The sequence below is a fragment of the Doryrhamphus excisus genome, chromosome 22 (assembly GCF_030265055.1).
Source record: "Doryrhamphus excisus isolate RoL2022-K1 chromosome 22, RoL_Dexc_1.0, whole genome shotgun sequence".
Taxonomy (NCBI): Eukaryota; Metazoa; Chordata; class Actinopteri; order Syngnathiformes; family Syngnathidae; genus Doryrhamphus; species Doryrhamphus excisus.
The window spans coordinates 11,349,481-11,361,931 of NC_080487.1; the positions used below are offsets into that span (position 1 = coordinate 11,349,481).

General features: G+C 37.3%; 1 protein-coding gene across 1 annotated transcript in view; it reads right to left on the reverse strand.

Moving 5' to 3' along the window:
- atrnl1b (attractin-like 1b) overlaps positions 1-12,451 on the reverse strand; it is a 69,225-nt gene that overhangs the window by 2,307 nt on the left and 54,467 nt on the right. The window contains exons 27-28 of the mRNA XM_058061718.1: positions 10,167-10,277; positions 2,016-2,130 (exon numbers count right to left, since the gene is read on the reverse strand). Of these exons, the coding sequence (XP_057917701.1) occupies positions 2,016-2,130; positions 10,167-10,277 (226 nt within the window). The remainder of the gene's footprint in view (positions 1-2,015; positions 2,131-10,166; positions 10,278-12,451) is intronic.

Below are 12,451 nucleotides of genomic sequence, written 5' to 3' on the forward strand. Positions count from 1 at the left end.
TCTGTGTGGAGTTTGCATGTTCTCCCCGTGCATGCGTGGGTTTTCTCCGGGTACTCCAGTTTCCTCCCACATTCCAAAAACATGCTAGGTTAATTAGCGACTCCAAATTGTCCATAGGTATGAATGTGAGTGTGAATGGTTGTTTGTCTATATGTGCCCTGTGATTGGCTGGCCACCAGTCCAGGGTGTACCCCGCCTCTCGCCCAAAGACAGCTGGGATAGGCTCCAGCACCCCCGCGACCCTCGTGAGGAAAAGCGGTAGAAAATGAATGAATGAATAATAACAATAATAATAATAATAGTCTCTTCTGTCCCATGTGGGAAATGTCATGCATCTTTAAAAAGGTAATGTAAGAGACAGACGACGCTATTATTGATTCTAAACTTAAAGTGTTTCAAACGGAAAGGGGAAGAAGAACAAAATAAGAAGCCAAACTTACCACTTCCACACCGAAAGGGGGAACTTTTCACTCAATTATGTTGGAAATTTTTTTAAATTAATCTAAGTAATATTTCCGTCACCTACAGATAACAAGTCCGTGTCAGATTCTGCCAAAGCACAATTGGTTATTTCTATGAGGTGGTGAATGACTTCCTGTAGAGTCTGTAGCCACTTGGGGAAAGGAATAATCCACCCCTTTGAATCCGATTATGTATTCATTCGGATTGGCACTTTTCTTTCGGAATTAGGTGTATACAAAGGTTACAGTCTTTTCCATTTGAGCAAATAACCAGAATGGAATTGGAATATTTGGGTCCATGTAAATATGGCTTGTGTCAGATTCTGCCAAAGCACAATTGGTCATTTCTATGAGGTGGTATTTTTATATATATATATATATATATATATATATATATATATATATATATATATATATATATATATATATATATATATATATATATATATATATATATATATATATATATATATATATATATTTGATCATATAATATTAATAATAATAATATTTGGGTCCATGTAAACGTGGCTTGTGTCAGATTCTGCCAAAGCACAATTGGTCATTTCTATGAGGTGGTATTTATATATATATATATATATATATAATAATATAATATTAATAATAATAATATTTGGGTCCATGTAAACGTGACTATTGGAATATTTGGGTCCATGTAAACGTGGCTATTGGAATATTTTGGGTCCATGTAAACGTGGCTATTGGAATATTTTGGGTCCATGTATACGTTGCTATTGGAATATTTTGGGTCCATGTAAACGTGGCTATTGGAATATTTGGGTCCATGTAAACGTGGCTATTGGAATATTTGGGTCCATGTAAACGTGGCTATTGGAATATTTGGGTCCATGTAAACGTGGCTATTGGAATATTTGGGTCCATGTAAACGTGGCTATTGGAATATTTGGGTCCATGTAAACGTGACTATGGGAATATTTGGGTCCATGTAAACGTGGCTATGGGAATATTTGGGTCCATGTAAACGTGGCTATTGGAATATTTTGGGTCCATGTATACGTGCCTTGTGTCAGATTCTGCCAAAGCACAATCATTTCAGCAGGACACTGGTGGGCAAATATTTTGACTCGTGGGCCGCATTGAGTTAACAAAATTGTCCGGGGGTCCAGAACATATATTTAAACACACACACACTATTTTATGCTTATCATTTAGAAAATAATAATAATAATAATAATACGTTCGTATACGTATAAAACGTTCATACATTTCAACAGTATTTAATTTTCAGCTTCAGAAAATTCCCACAATTTTTTTTTTACTAAAATTTGCATAATCAATTTCAATGTATTTATGAATTTCCACATTTTTACTCTCCAAAATTTCAAATTCTGTCACTTCAAGTCTGCTAAAAAAAATGAATGCACGGGTTAAATGCTGCCCCCTGCTGGTGAATAAAATCACCTTACATGTTTTATTACTGTAATCTTCCACTTATTATTCTACTTTGTGACATAAATAAACTACACAATGCTAACTTTTTAAAACTGGAAATACACAAGTTAAATTTATTACCAGACTGTCCGGGGGGAGGCAAATTTGTGGGCCCCGACGGCAGACGAATGAGGACGGTCAACACCGCGGCTTTCCCTCCGGAACACGGCTCCATGGCGACGGGTTTGGGTGCGCCCTGATGGAAATATCACATAAAATCATCAACAGAATCAACAATATAATATTTTCCATATTTTGTGGTGCATGGTTCGAATCCCTACAAACCGACGTTAAAACATGAACCAATGCTTTACCAATCACGTGTTCACTGACCGCTGAATGAACCTTTTCGGAGCGACCAGACAGTAAAATCTATGGCGGCAGACACGAGCCGCCCTCCTACCGGGACAAATAGTTTAATTGGTCACACAACAATAACAACAACAACGACGACAACAACCACATACACAACAGTCGCGTGTCACCGTCTTGACACTCAAAGACTTTAATGGCCACAAACTGCTGGTCTCAAGCGTGAAAAACATGTCACCCTGACAATGAACGTCAAGGGTTTGGGTTGGGGGGGGGCGGCATGTGTTTGGGGGATACTACTGAGGAATAATAACACGTCTGGGCCACAATGGACTTCTTTGTGTCAGATGAGATGACAGAAGCATCACAGGCGGAATGTTGGGAAAAAACCCTGAAGGGAAGCAGTACCAGGTGACGATATTTCATAACTGGGGTATCCTAGGGATTTTATTTTCATTTGAAAATAAATATATTGTGTTTTAAATTGGCACCAAATTCACAGACACAACCATAACGTGGATTGAGGGAGGGGGCTCATTTGCATACACTTATATACTAGGACTACGTTAAAAAGTAAGTACAAGGATGAAGAGAATTAAATTAAATTAAATTAAATTAAATTAAATTAAATTAAATTAAATTAAATTAAATTAAATTAAATTAAATTAAATTAAATTAAATTAAATTAAATTAAATTAAATTAAATTAAATTAAATTAAATTAAATTAAATTGTGTGGTCATATCACCTCATACTTCGGTATGGGACAAAAAATGTAAAAATTTAAATAAAAAAACAAACAAACCTTAAACTATATTAGGAAAGCAGGAAGTGAACAAATGTAATAGCATTTCAGTATGTGGAATCAAACTATGGAATGGATTGAGTAAGGAAATCAAACAATGCACAACGATGAGCCAATTCAAGAAACAATACAAGCAGTTGATGTTTGCTAAATACAAGGATGAAGAGAATTAAATTAAATTAAATTAAATTAAATTGTGTGGTCATATCACCTCATACTTTGGTACGGGACAAAAAATTAAAAAAAAATTTAAAAAAAAACAACAACAACAAAAAACCCTTAAACTATATTATGAAAGCAGGAAGTGAACAAATGTAACAGTTACTGATTGTAAAAGTACCAGATGGAGGGGTAGGATTTAATAAGCTTTGCTTCTTCCTACTCCTTTTGGACATGTGGAACTGGGAACTGATTATGGGATGCATTCAATTGTAATCTGATGCATGTTCAAATGAAATAAAACCATTACCATGGTGATAAGGATTTGGCCTATTTTAAATTCATCTACCAAGACGATGTGATGCTCATACAAAATGCCTGTTGATCCTCAAACATCATAATATCGATTAAAAATATTATGATGCAATGCAAGTTTTTATAAAGGAAAACCAAATTTTTTTTTTTTTTTACTTTGCCCCATCGTTCACAATAATTATGTAAAACATGAACACATATTTCCATTTTCTGTGCGTTGTAACAAGAAAAGGAGTTAGTATGAGCTAGCTAACAATGTACGTCATGAGATTTAGCTATTTTTAAAGTGTCCATTTACATGCTGTAACTGACTAGCATATTAACCAAGCTCCAGTGATATAGTTATTGTAGCAGCTAACACAAAAAAAAACTACTAAACTACTAGTAACATAACGCTTTGCTAACCGCTCGTCTCGGCGGCACTCACACACGGGCAAGTGGATACCTAGCCCTCAATTTCGCTATGAAGACTCAACAAGATGTTTGCTGCCAGTATTTTTTTTTTTCATGTGCTGGAAGACACAGCCATCCCAATGAGAGTGGACATTGTAAATTCCGATGCTATGCTCGTTTCTATGCTGTTGTTGTTGTTGTTGACGGAAGTAGCGGAAGCTCCTGATCTAAATCAATGTGCCTCGGAAAGATGTTTCCGTAATGTTTTAAATAATTAAAATATGGCAAGTTACTGCAAGTATTACATAATAAATAATATGCGATTACAGCATGTATAATAAAACAAGTTTTTTTAGTGGAAATAGGTAGGTCCCAATGATGTGCATTGTTAGCTAGCTTATGTTGACTTTACTCTTGTTGAAATAAATCTGTGTTCATGTTTCAAATAAGGATTGCGGATGATGAAAATGCCTAAATGTTTACTTCTACTACTGGAGGACAAATACACAAGGTGGCTATTATTACATTAATCGCAGAGAAAATATGTTTCCGTCACGGGAGATGATTATTGATGGTCAATCCAGGCAAGCCAACAAAGTCACGTGATGAGAGGAAAACATTAGCGTGCATCTGCTCGAGCGCGATGATGAAGGAGAGATGGCTGCTCCGTCTTTTACGCTGCCATCCAAGGGCAATCAGGTTGTCAGTCGCTTCATGAGCACTCAGGTGATCCCGCTAATAAGCAGCTACATAAAGTACTAAACAAAGTGGGGGTGAGAGGGGGGGGTCTAAATTGCTAATTTAAGGATAAATCGGTATCCGCTGCAGGCCGTGGTTACATGGATCGCTGGGCCAAACATCATTAGGAACCAAAACAACTGTCATGCATTCAATGCATTGACTCGAAACATACTGTAGTTAAATATACTGTACTTAAATATACTATACTTAAATATACTGTAGTTAAATATACTGTACTTAAATATACTGTACTTAAATATACTGTACTTAAATATACTATACTTAAATATACTATACTTAAATATACTGTACTTAAATATACTGTAGTTAAATATACTGTACTTAAATATACTGTACTTAAATATACTATACTTAAATATACTGTAGTTAAATATACTGTACTTAAATATACTGTACTTAAATATACTGTAGTTAAATATACTGTACTTAAATATACTATACTTAAATATACTGTACTTAAATATACTGTAGTTAAATATACCGTAGTTAAACATTCATTCATTCATACTAGAGTTAAACATACTGTAGTTAAATATACTGTACTTAAATATACAATAGTTAAACATACTGTAGTTAAACATACTAGAGTTAAACATACTGTAGGTAAACCTACTAGAGTTATACCTACTAGAGTTAAATATACTGTAGCTAAATATACTGTAGTTAAACATACTGTAGCTAAACATACTGTAGCATACTAGAGTTAAACATACTGCAGTTAAACATTCATTCATTCATACTGTAGTTAAACATACTGTAGCTAAACATACTGTAGTTAAACATACTGTAGTTAAACATTCATTCATTCATTCATACTGTAGCTAAACATACTGTAGCTAAACATACTGTAGCATACTAGAGTTAAATATACTGCAGTTAAACATTCATTCATACTGTAGTTAAACATACTAGAGTTAAACATACTCGAGTTAAACATTCATTCATTCATGCATACTGTAGTTAAACATACTGTAGTTAAACATTCATTCATTCATACTGTAGTTAAACATACTAGAGTTAAACATTCATTCATTCATTCATACCGTAGTTAAACATACTGCAGTTAAACATACTAGAGTTAAACATTCATTCATTCATTCATACCGTAGTTAAACATACTGCAGTTAAACATACTCGAGTTAAACATTCATTCATTCATTCCGTAGTTAAACATACTGCAGTTAAACATACTAGAGTTAAACATTCATTCATTCATACTGTAGTTAAACATACTAGAGTTAAACATTCATTCATTCATTCATACCGTAGTTAAACATACTAGAGTTAAACATCCTGTAGTTAAACATACTAGAGTTAAACATTCATTCATTCATTCATACCTTAGTTAAACATAGTGTAGTTAAACATAGTGTAGTTAAACATACTAGAGTTAAACATACTGTAGTTAAGCATACTGCAGTTAAACATTCATTCATTCATTCATTCATACTGTAATTAAATATACAAGAGTTAAACATACTGTAGTTAAACATACTGTAGTTAAATATACTAGAGTTAAACATACTGTAGTTAAGCATTCATTCATTCATTCATTCATTCATTCATACTGTAGTTAAATATACAAGAGTTAAACATACTGGAGTTAAACATACTAGAGTTAAACATACTGTAGTTAAACACACTAGAGTTAAACATACTGACTCCAAATTGTCCATAGGTATGAATGTGAGTGTGAATGGTTGTTTGTCTATATGTGCCCTGTGATTGGCTGGCCACCAGTCCAGGGTGTACCCCGCCTCTCGCCCCAAGACAGCTGGGATAGGCTCCAGCACCCCCCGCGACCCTCGTGAGGATAAGCGGTAGAAAATGAATGAATGAATGAAAGTCGCTCTGGAGTATAAGTCCCAGTAACAGCCAACCTATGAAAAAAAGTGAGACTTATAGTCCGGAATATACGATTAATGTGAGGATTTTTAGGACCGCTAAAGGGATTTTTGCAGCTTATGCTTCTCTGACATTGCTACAACTTTGCGTTCATATTGTTAAAAAAAATAAAAAATTAAAAAAAACATCCCGACCTTTCCTCCAATCGTTTAATAATAGAAAGCAGAAAAGGAATCTTGCAGGAAGAAGAGCGCAGGGGCTCAATGTCACCGGGGATAAAAGCGTAGCTGGAAGCAATAAAGGGAGCTACAAGCTCAAATTGACATCAGAGGAGCAACAGTGGTTCCTCAGCCAAGGCCGCCTCTGTGTCACCTGCCGCCGAGAGAAATAAAATCACTGTGGCAACCAGCGGAGAGGCACTACATTAGCCATTAGTGTATTGCTGAGCGCTGCTCACCAGCCATTATGGCGTTGTGAAGGGCAGCGGAAAGAACACGAGAGGACAACAATGCTTCTTAGCTTTTTTTTTTTCCCAGTGCTGCAGTCTCAAGTAAAGAATACACAAAAAAAAAAAAAAAAAAGATGATCTTGAAGTATTTGCAAGTGTAAAATTAATTATAGCTCACTTAGTTCCAAGAGGGGCGGCACGGTGGTCTAGGGGTTAGCGCACAGCTAGGAGACCAGGGTTCAATCCCACCCTCAGGCATCTCTGTGTGGAGTTTGCATGTTCTCCCCGTGCATGCGTGGGTTTACTCCGGTTTCCTCCCACATTCCAAAAAAACATGCTAGGTTAATTGGCGACTCCAAATTGTCCAATATTTTTCTTTATGGCTGCACGGTGGTGGAGTGGTTAGTATAGAGGCCACTCAGCTAGGAGACCCGAGTTCAATTCCACCCTCTGTGTCTTCTCCGGGTACTCCGGTTTCCTCCCACATTCCAAAAAAACATGCTAGGTTAATTGGCGACTCCAAATTGTCCATAGGTATGAATGTGAGTGTGAATGGTTGTTTGTCTATATGTGCCCTGTGATTGGCTGGCTGGCCACCAGTCCAGGGTGTACCCCGCCTCTTGCCTGAAGACAGCTGGGTTGGGTTCCAGCACCCCCGCGACACTCGTGAGGATAAGCGGTAGAAAATGAATGAATAGTTTGATCTGGGGCTGCACGGTGGGCGAGTGGGTAGCGCGCGGCCACGCAGTTCGGAGACCCGAGTTTGATTCCGCATCTCTGTTGAGTTTGCATGTTCTCCCCGTGCATGCGTGGGTTTTCTCCGGGTACTCCGGTTTCCTCCCACATTCCAAAAAAACATGCTAGGTTAATTAGCGACTCCAAATTGTCCATAGGTATGAATGTGAGTGTGAATGGTTGTTTGTCTATATGTGCCCTGTGATTGGCTGGCCACCAGTCCAGGGTGTACCCCGCCTTACGCCCGAAGACAGCTGGGATAGGCTCCAGCACCCCCGCGACCCTCGTGAGGAAAAAGTGGTAGAAAATGAATGAATGAATAGTTCCAAGAGTTTCAGTTCTTTTTTTTTTGTGTTTTTTTTTTTTAATTCAGATGCCAACCAAAGCTGTTTGTTTGTCAGAGCGCATTAAAGGAAGAGCCCACTGGAGACAATTGCTGTAAACACTGTCCCAAGCTGTTGTGGGAATGATAACCGCGGGAAAAAAAGCATCCTTCCCGACCCTGGCAAGATGCAGCATGAACCAATAAATGCCTGGCCGGCTCTCACTTGGATATCCCTGCAGCTTTTCCCGGGAAGCTACTAGCAAATTACGGGACATATCCCGCATTTCTTCTTAAGTTTCATGTCTGGTAGCTATATTGTAGAAGAAATCACATACAATACAAGAAAAAAACAACCTTAAACTTAACTTGTGACATCCGTTGTACTGGGTACTAGTTTCGAATAAACAGCACCCCTGCTGGTTGATTCTAATTACTGCAATTGAGTTAATTCCATGCATTTTCATGAACAGTTAATGAATTATTACTAATATTCTCCTCTTTTCCGGACAATATCACATGCAAAGAATTACACATATACATATATTGGTGGATATATCGTTTAAAATTAATATACCACATCCGGGATTATTTGGCAGTAGTTGAAGGTGAACCGTCTAAAAAAATAAACCTCATATTTCTAAGCTTAATTGCTCAGCATCTGGCATCACTTAGCTGTTAGAAATACATGTCAATGCCAAAGAGGACACTGACAGCTAGCCAATATGGCCGACCCTGTTGTTTGTTATTGACTGTACCAGACTGACGGTATTCATAGTACTTGGTGCTTAATCTCAAATATACTATAGGTATGTCGTTTAATGTGTACTGTGTATATTATGTACTGTATGCACATGGGACAGGTTTACCATAGCAATGAAAGGCAATTTATGGTGTATGCTGGAGCCTATCCCAGCTGTCTTCAGGCAAGAGGCGGGGTACACAGGGCAATCACAGGGCACATATAGACAAACAACCATTCACACTCACATTCATACCTATGGACAATTTGGAGTCGCTAATTAACCTAGCATGTTTTTGGAATGTGGGAGGAAACCGGAGTACCCGGAGAGAACATGCAAAGAGAGATGGCCAAGAGTGGAATCGAACTTGTGTCTACAAGCTGTGTGGCCTGCGCGCTAACCACTCAGTCCATAATACAGTCTTTAAGTTTCAGAAATTCACAAATTAATTAATTGATCGCTGTCTTGTGGTTTACTATAGCCTATTATTAGTCAAATCAAATATTGCAATACATTCATTCATTCATTCATTTTCTACCGCTTATCCTCACAAGGGTCGCGGGGGTGCTGGAGCCTATCCCAGCTGTCTTCAGGCGAGAGGTGGGGTACACCCTGGACTGGTGGCCAGCCAATCACAGGGCACATATAGACAAACAACCATTCACACTCACATTCATACCTATGGACAATTTGGAGTCGCTAATTAACCTAGCATGTTTTTGGAATGTGGGAGGAAACCGGAGTACCCGGAGAAAACCCCGCCTCTCGCCCAAAGAGAAGACAGCTGGGATAGGCTCCAGCAACCCCCGCGACCCTCATGAGGAAAAGCGGTAGAAAATGTATGAATGTATTGCAATATTTGATTAGACTAATAATAGGCTATAGTCAACCACAAGACAGCGATCATTTAATTAATTTGTGAAATTCTGAAACTTAATGACTGTATTATGGACTGAGTGGTTAGCGCGCAGGCCACACAGCCTAGAAAATGGCTAATTTAACTCAAATACAAGGCTTTAATAAGAATTTAGTATTCTATATTATGTTGAAAAATACACAGAATAGCACAAACTTAACTGTAATCACATTGATGTCAAACTATTCTCTCTCTAATATACCGATGATGTGACTACCACTTTTTCTTGAGCTTGATTATATCATTTCACGCCTTGGAAAAAAAAAAAAAAAAAATGATGACATTTGCAGTAGAGGACAATTCCTCTACAGAGTGTAAAGAAAAGACCATCAGATTCCTTATTGATTGTGGATTAAAGGTGAGGATTTTCAGCAGCACACAGAGATTATCTAACTCATTTAACAATAACTTTGCGATCGTTTGTGTCAGCTGTCACTAAAAGGGGGAGGGGGGGGGGCCGCAAAGCGCTAACACTTACATCAATCAATGGCTGCAGCATGTCTGTATTTTCTCCTCCTCTGGCGTCCAGTGCAACAGCGACTGAAGCAAAGGGACGACTGGCCATTTGTTGACGCTCCCTCATGAGTTGCTGGGGGAAGAGAAAAAAAACCCCACAAGATTATGTCACAGAACCACATAAAATTAATTAAATTGAGTAAAAAAAGCACGGAAAAAATGTTCTAACTAAACCACAAAGAGAATGGGGCTTTAATTTGAAGTAATATGTTGATTTATTGACTAAATGGTCATTTATTTACACACAACACAACCAATGTTGTAATAACGGAACAAAACAATTCAATGTAAACGTCGTTTTGATTTGAATGATTCTGGTTTCTTTCCAATTCTTTGCTTCGATTCAAGTTCTTAAACATTCTCGTGTCTGATGCTTTTTTGAGTCGTAAAAAGGTTTAAATAAAGGGGCACAAACACGCGGCCCGCGGGCCAAATGTGGCCCGCAAGACACTAGTTTGAGGCCCCCGCCTTGATATGAAAGTTTAATGTTAGTGCGGCCCGCGCAAGTTTGATATGGATGCTGTATGGTATCATGTACCCAGAAAAAAATATTATTACGTTTGATTCATGTTCATGTTAAAGGTTAAATAACTGTTAATAGTTATCCTCCCTATCCGTGTGGAAGTGGTAAGTTTTTGGCTATTTAAGTTTAAAGGAAATAACTTGAAGGCTACCGTTTAGGTCGCTAGCTCTCTAGTTTGCGAGTTAGCATGTGTCTCAAGACCCTGCAGTTGCGCAATATGTTGTAAATAAAAAGTATAAATGTGACTATAGTCGTGTTTTGTCATGTCTACAGGGCTCTAATAATGCTTTGTTCATTTTAATGTGAAAAAAATAATTTGTCTACCCACCAACTATATGTGGTTTCTTAAGTTTTTATTATTTGCTGATTTATTATTATTATTATATGTATTTATTTATTACTGATTGATTGATTTTCTTCATTCTTGATTTGTTTATTTATTTTTCATCTTATTTTGTGCAGAAAAATAAAAATTAAGATATTTGAGAACAGTGGAATGTTTTATCAGAGCTTTTATTGTAGAAAATTTGAACCAAAGCAAAGTTTATTAATTTTTCTGTTTTTAATAAATGCGTTTTTTGTTTTTTTTGGAAAACCTGATGCAACCCAGCCTTGCCCAGACCCTAGCTCCAGTGGCCCCCAGGTAAATTGAGTTTCAGACCCCTGTATTAGAGTATAAGTCGCATTTTTTACAGGTAATTTATTTTCCAAACTACTTGACCAAAACAGACATTACGTCATCTTGGAAAGCAAATTCTATCATTAATAAAAGAATAGAAAACAGGCTGAATTGATGTAAGATATGCTAACACAATGCTTATTCAGCTACACAAAAATAAACAAACAGAAAAGGTGTCTAGTCTTTATGTAACATAAAGTTTATTAATTTATAAGTCGCTCTGGAGTATAAGTTGCAGGAACCGCCAACCTATGAAAAAAAATTAAGCTTCGATTAAGCTTGTTGTGTCGATGAATCGAGTAATCCGTTCTGTGACTTTACACCAAAATATGAAAGATATAGTTACTATATCCAATATTTTAAGTGGTGACCCGTTTGTGTTGCTGACTTTGCCCAGAAAATAGCTTTTCTTCACCCCAAACTAATCAATACAGTAAAAGAACAAGCGGCACACTTTTATCCACAGTGTTGTGTCTAATCAATAACTAAACAGGCCACCGTATTAGCGGCAAGGACATCGCTGATTGATTATTGGATTTGGTGATGAGCTCAAATGCGTTGGCGTGATGACTAATAAGATTACTTACGCGGATCAAGAGGCTTTGACAGAAGAGTCTTCGTTTTTTTTTGTGAGCTCAATTATTGTATTTGAGTTTTAAAGGGGACCAATTTTTTGACATATACATTTTGTATTATGTTAAACTATGCCGAAATTTAAGATAATGAGCATTTTGCGTATTTAGAAGTGAGCCCTGAAAGAAATTTGGGATGGCGTTGAACACCGGACTTCATTAAATATGGCCGCTTGCAGGTACAAGCTAAAGAGACAAAGCGGCAGAAGTGGTTGGAGTTGCAGATTCCTGACCAACAAGAAAAAAAAGTAAGTCAGGTCTCCAGTCAGTAGCTTCTAACCGCTTTTCCAGTCACTATCCCAAGGGGTCATTCATTTATGATCAACTCCTATATTGACAACATTAGAATGTGGGTATCGGCAGTAGTCCGGAAGTCCTCAGGAGGGCTTGGTAGTGTCACCAATCACTGCGGA